Source organism: Bufo bufo, chromosome 9 (assembly GCF_905171765.1).
Source record: "Bufo bufo chromosome 9, aBufBuf1.1, whole genome shotgun sequence".
In the NCBI taxonomy this organism is placed as follows: domain Eukaryota; kingdom Metazoa; phylum Chordata; class Amphibia; order Anura; family Bufonidae; genus Bufo; species Bufo bufo.
Window position 1 is genome coordinate 8,737,383 of NC_053397.1, and position 6,474 is coordinate 8,743,856.

The window sequence follows — 6,474 nt, forward strand, 5'->3', positions numbered from 1 at the left end:
GCCTTTTTCAAACATCTGCCGCTCTGGAGGAAGGGCTTCTTCCCATCGCATGCATTTGCACGCCATCTATATCCACAGCGCAGCACTGACTGGCTCCTTCCTCCAGAGCGGCAGATGTTTGAAAAAGGCTATTTCAGCCGAAACGTCACACAAGGTGTAACTTTGCCGCATCACAATAAATACCAAGAACACCAACGCAAATTTTGCTGGAGTTTTGTTTGATTTATTGTATATATACAGATTGTGTATGTGACTGTATTGTGTGTATATTGTGTATATACAGATTGTGTATGTGACTGTATTGTGTGTATATATACAGATTGTGTATGTGACCGCATTGTGTGTATATATATATATAGATTGTGTATGTGACTGTATTGTGTGTATATTGTGTATGTGACTGCATTGTGCACTGTGTGTTTCTCTTGTGCCTCCTTTTTGTGTCCCCTTTCTCCCTGGTTTTGAGGTCCTGCTGTTCTCCTACCTCTCACCCCCTTTGTGGTGCCCTGATGTCCCCTCCTCCCTTTGGCCATTGGGGGGTAGTAAGTCATTTTGTGTTCCCAGCTGAGGTGTGGATTCACACCAGGCATACCCCCTGCCAGCCTCGTGATTTGCATGGCAATGAGGCACCAATGCCAGATGTCCCCTTCCCTCTTCACGTGGAGGAATTTACTGCACAAAGACTCCAGGAACAAAGTGCCCGAGATAAAGCCCTGGGCAGCAGAGTGGGCACGGCCTCGATATGTGAGCACCTGGGTACAGGGGGCATGCAGAGAGGTGCCCTGCGTGAGCGGCGCTGGCACTGAGACGCTTTGTGCAGTCTCCATTCTCCTTTGTCAGGCTGCCCAGTTCTGCAGAGCGAAGCAGAATCTATTCATCCTGCAGCAGAGCCGGATCACATCACAGACAGAGCCAGGGACTGTCCCCAATAGTCCCCCGTGCCTTGGCTTTCTGCAGCCAGTACTGGCACAGTCCATATACCCACCGCCTGCCACTAGAATCTTATACAGTGACTTTCCTCTAATCCGGAATCAGCAGGACCATTTCTGGATTATCAGAGGGTCCTAGGAAAGTCGCACTTGTAATAGTATAAAAACTTCAGGGAGACCCGGTGCCCATAGAGGCCAGGAGCTTCTGATTGTCTTTGGCCAGTTTACCCCCACCTGTCCGACTGTCATGCAACCTCAAGAGCGTTCAATCCGTAACAAGAAACCAAATTCTGAATGCAGCTTTGGGTGTGAATGGAGAGAACGTTATGTAACACATAATCAGTTTTAGAGCTCATGCACACAAACGTGTGCTGGCTGGGCCTGCAGACTGCAAATTGAGGCCCGCAATGCAGGGCGCCGACCATATGCCCACCGTCTGCAGATACTCAGCTATTCACTTGAATGGGGTCCATGATCCATATCCTACGGTCCGCACCGCAAAAAAGTAGTGCAATCACAACTTTTTGCAGTGCAGAGGCACGGACATAAAACCCATGGAAGCATTCTGTAGCGCTTCCGTGGGGTTCTGTGCCGCCGTTCCGCACCTTCCAGATCCGTGATGCGGTGCACAAACTGCCGGTGCCCGTATATTTTGGACCCGCTGTTTGCGGGCTGCAATACGGTCGTGTGCATCAGCCCTTAGGCCTAGTTCACACGAACGTGTGCGATCCGTGGCCGTATTGCGGCCCGCAAATTGCTGGCCGCAATACATGGCCACAGTTCCGTGTGCATTCCGCATCACGGATGCGGACCCATTCACTTCAATGGGTCCGCAAATCCGGAATTGCGGAACGGCCGCACACGAAATGGGACCCCTTGGAAGCACTACGGAGTGCCTCCGTGGGGTTGCGTACCGTACTTCTGTTCCGCAAAAAGATAGAACATGTCCTATCTTTTTGCGGAACGGGCGGATCGCGGACCTATTAAAGTGAATGGGTCCGCGATCCGATGCGGCTGACCTACGGCCGGCGATCGTGCATTGCGGCCCGCAGCACGGTCACGGGTCACACACGTTCGTGTGAACTCGGCCTTAAGATGTAGAAATAAATTGTTGTAAAACTGACGTTTCCTCTAAAGCACTGGTCTCCCACCTGGGGCTCTCCAGCTGTGGCAAAACTACATCTCTTACCTTGATCGGACAACAACCTTCCTGATGGGAGTTGTAGTTTTGGCAACAGTTGGAGAGCCACAGTTCGAGGACCTGCTGTAAAGATTCATAGACCGAGGCAACCCTTAGGCCAGAATGTATCGAGTCTTTCCATCTGCACAGTGAGGGATTTAGTCGCTTGCACAGTGACAAGAGCAGAACTCGTGCATCTCCTGGACTGTATCCCTGCCTGCAGTTACACATACTGTAGGTCATATCCCTCACGCCATGTCTTTTTTTGTCTGAAGTTATTACATCTTCTGGGTCCTCGAAGCACAAGTGCGGACCCCCGGGGTAGAAGATCAGCTGTTATTGTGTGACCCTGCTCCCAGCTGTCAGGAGATTTGTGTATGAATAGTGCGCGGGGCGACTGTGGTCATTGTGTCTCATTCTTCAGCATTGTCCCCCTGAGCTCTACCTCCTTTCATTGTGTTTTCTATGGGGGAGGGGCATAAACTTATTGGTTTGCTACAATGTATCCAGTCTGAACAATCCTCTGCGATATAAACACATCAGCAGCACAAATCTTTCTCCTGTCCTGATAGTTTGTTACAGTGTATCGGTGCAGGTAAAATGTATCAGTCTGGAAAGTGTTTGTATCACAGAGGATTGTCTAGACTGGATGCATTTGTAACAAATCCTCATCTGTGAAATATATTAGGTCCCTACAGTTTTCATGTATTAACAGCAAGCACAGATCTTGAAGGTGGTATGGAATTAGAACACAAAGGGGAAGATTTACTAAGATCGGTGACAAACTTAGTAAAAATGAAAGACGCATCAAACGTATTGTGCATTTTCGGGCTGTCCATGCACCCAAACAACCTACACCAGCTGTGGGCTTTCCTCCAGTTCCACTAAGTCCCACCCACTTAAAAATAAAAATTACAGTGATAAATAGAAAATTCCAAAAAGTTGTGCAAACATTTGCTATGTATAATGCGACAAACCCTTTAACACTTGCTGTGAATTTGACCAATTAAATATAATGTCCTTCTTTGTTCCATTTCAGGTCCGATCCAGGGAGGGAAGAAAATCAGGATCAAGACTCTTATTAACACTTGGCCCGTTTTCTGCAGCTTGCATATCTCCCCAGATGGTGGCCATGGCCTGTAGGAAACTCCTTGTGTTGACATCTTACAAGTTGCTGATTGGATTTCTCATCACTTCTTTAATGGGATCTGAAGCCAACGAATGTCCTCAGCTTTGTGTTTGTGGGAACCGTCCTTGGTTTACTCCACAGTCGACCTACCGCGAGGCCAAAACCGTGGATTGCAATGACCTACGTCTGACCAAGATCCCAGCCAACCTTTCTGCAGACACCCAGGTGCTTCTACTGCAGAGCAACAACATCGAGCGGACTAATGGAGAACTTCAGCAGCTGGTGAACCTCACGGAGCTTGATCTTTCCCAGAATAACATCACCTCCATTCAAGATGTGGGTCTGGCCAATCTCAGCCAGCTCACCACTCTGCACCTGGAGGAGAACCAAGTCTTCGAGATGACTGACTACTGTCTTCAAGACTTGACCAACCTTGAGGAACTCTACATCAACCACAACCAGCTCAGCTCCATCTCACCTAGTGCCTTTGCTGGACTGCGCAGTTTACTCCGCCTGCACCTAAATTCAAATAAATTGCGGATTATTGACAGTCGCTGGTTTGATTCCACCCCTATCTTGGAGATCCTAATGATTGGTGAAAACCCAGTCATCGGTATATTGGATCTAAATTTCCAACCACTGAGAAGTTTGAGGAGCTTAGTCTTGGCCGGCATGTACCTTAGTGACATTCCAGGGAATGCTTTATCGGGGTTGGATAATCTGGAGAGTTTATCCTTCTACGACAATAAGCTCAGTCAAGTTCCCCAGGTGGCTCTACAAAAACTTCCGAACCTCAAGTTTTTGGACCTTAATAAAAATCCCATCAGAAAGATTCAGGAAGGAGACTTCAAGAACATGTTACGCCTGAAGGAGCTGGGGATCAACAACATGGCGGAGCTTGTATCTATAGACCGCTACGCTCTAGACAATCTCCCCGAGTTAACGAAGCTTGAAGCTACGAACAATCCGAAACTGTCCTATATCCACCGATCCGCCTTCCGTAATGTGCCTACCCTGGAGAGCTTGATGCTAAATAATAATGCTCTGAACTCTGTGTACAAGGGTACGGTGGAATCACTGCCCAATCTGCGGGAAATTAGTATCCACAGTAACCCGATACGCTGTGACTGCGTCTTGCACTGGATAGGTTCCAATCAAACCACCATCCGTTTTATGGAGCCGCTGTCCATGTTTTGCGCATTTCCCCCAGAATATCGAGGCCAGTCTGTGAAGGAGGTCTTGGCTCAGGACTCGACTGGAGAGCAATGTTTACCCATGATAGCTCAAGAAACCTTCCCCAGCCATCTCAGCCTAGACTTAGGTATGACCATTTCCTTGGATTGCAGAGCAATGGCAGAACCTGAGCCTGAAATCTACTGGGTTACCCCCATGGGCCATAAGGTTACCACAGAGACTTTATCTGATAAATATCGCTTGGGCGGGGAAGGGACCCTGCAGATCAGCAATGTGCAGGTGGAGGACTCTGGCCGGTACACCTGTGTGGCACAAAATTCAGAAGGGGCAGACACCAGGGTGGCAACACTGCGTATAAACGGCACCCTTCTGGATGGTTCTCAGGCTCTCCGGCTTTACGTGCAGCAGACTGAAGCTAGTTCAGTCCTGGTGTCCTGGAAGGTTAGCTCCAGTGTCTTGGCTTCTAACCTGAAGTGGTCTTCGGCCACCATGATGATTGACAACCCTCACATCACATATACGGCCCGGGTTCCTGCCGACGTCCACGAATACAACCTGACCCATCTCCAACCCGCCACCGAGTACGAAGTGTGTCTGACGGTGTCTGGTCTACATCAACAAGCTCAGCGAGCCTGCATTAATGTCACCACCAAGGGCACGTCCTACTCATTGACCGTCACCGACCAGGAGACCAGCGCGGCCCTGGCTGCCGTTATGGGGTCTCTTTTTGCCCTCATCAGTTTTGCTTCAGTTTCTGTTTACGCAGCAAAAAGATTCCAGAGGAAAAACTATCGTCATTCCCTGAAGAAGTACATGCAGAAGACATCTTCCATCCCACTGAACGAGCTGTACCCCCCACTCATCAGCCTGTGGGAGGGGGACAGTGAGAAGGAGACGGGGACTGCGGAGACCAAAGCCTCCCAGGTGGACACGTCCCGGAGCTATTACATGTGGTAACGCCTGATGGGGACATCTGAGCAGAGCACAATGACTGATGGAGGCGACTACAACACCCCCCCATGGTCTTGTTAGGTTTCCCCTTGACCCCCCATGGCCCCAGTAAGTTTCCCCTTCACCCCCATGTCCACCTTAGGTTCCCATTACATCCCCTATCACCCCCTTATGTCCCTCTCTATCTTTCCTCTTTTTTCCACCCTTGTGCGCTGCCCGGCCAGAAACCCATGAACGGCTGCCAAGTCCGAGCTGCTGACGGCTCCGCTGCCTCAGTGGGCGACTCTTGGTCGCGTTTCAAGCTTGTCAGTTACTGGACGTCAATGTAAATCCATTTAGGATCGAGCTGCAGGAAGACGAGAGAAAAGTGCAGTCTCATCATTACGCTTCATCACTGAGGCAAATATAGATATAGCAAAGGCCTAACCAGGGGGACATGGGGGGAGGGGCATGCATCCTGGGGGCCAGTGGGGCCCCCAACCAGCTACTCGGTGTAGATGCCAAGCCATGAGTCCGGGCCCAGCTGACAACTAGTCCTGAAATCATAGAGAACCGTCTATTAGAAGGATGGACCTGGTGACTTAAAGGGGCACTCCACCTAACCCTACTGACTATTCTCACTCTCATTAGGTCTATGTATATTTCTTACACTTGGACATGACGCAGAGCTGCTTTCTAACTTCCAGTGTGTATAATACAGGGAAGGCGGCAGATCTGTGTCGTGTTCAACGGAGGCACAAATGACAATCACTTTGGTTGATGCAGAAAGATAATCTGCAATCCCTGGAAGCCATGGCAGCCTACATGCCATACCTGATGGCCTCACCCACCCAAAGGTCACAGACTGCATTGCATTATGGGATCCTAGCAGAACTGCCGGGGGTTATGTGGTGAAGCTTTGAATGCAGTTCTGGTTGTGACTGGAGTAGAAGACCATGCACATAATAATATCATGGGCGCAGCGGTACTGAAGGTTTAGGCAAAGTGATTCTATTAACCCCTTCCCCCCCTGCACCTGTACAGTCTGGACTGTTAGAACCTGTCAGCGGGGCGCCAATATTTACGCAGCCTTCCTTCATTGTAAATGAATG

The 6,474-nt window shown here is 49.6% G+C and overlaps 1 protein-coding gene across 2 annotated transcripts; it reads left to right on the forward strand.

Annotated features, from left to right (window-relative positions):
* The first annotated feature begins 632 nt into the window (after positions 1-632).
* Positions 633-5,972, forward strand: LRRN1 (leucine rich repeat neuronal 1). 2 transcript variants are annotated; one of them, XM_040407485.1, is made up of 2 exons: positions 633-659; positions 3,281-5,972. In XM_040407485.1, the coding sequence occupies exons 1-2, from the start codon at positions 633-635 to the stop codon at positions 5,387-5,389; spliced, it is 2,136 nt and encodes a 711-aa protein (XP_040263419.1). In that variant the 3' UTR covers positions 5,390-5,972. The 2 variants fall into 2 exon arrangements, with proteins under 2 accessions (XP_040263419.1, XP_040263418.1); XM_040407484.1 differs by lacking the exon at positions 633-659 and having other exon boundaries at positions 3,179-5,972.
* Positions 5,973-6,474: the final 502 nt, after the last annotated feature.

Bases quoted from the DNA above. Each gene is read 5' to 3' on its own strand.
- LRRN1 (XM_040407484.1), top strand. From the start codon at position 3,233: ATGGTGGCCATGGCCTGTAGGAAACTCCTTGTGTTGACATCTTACAAG.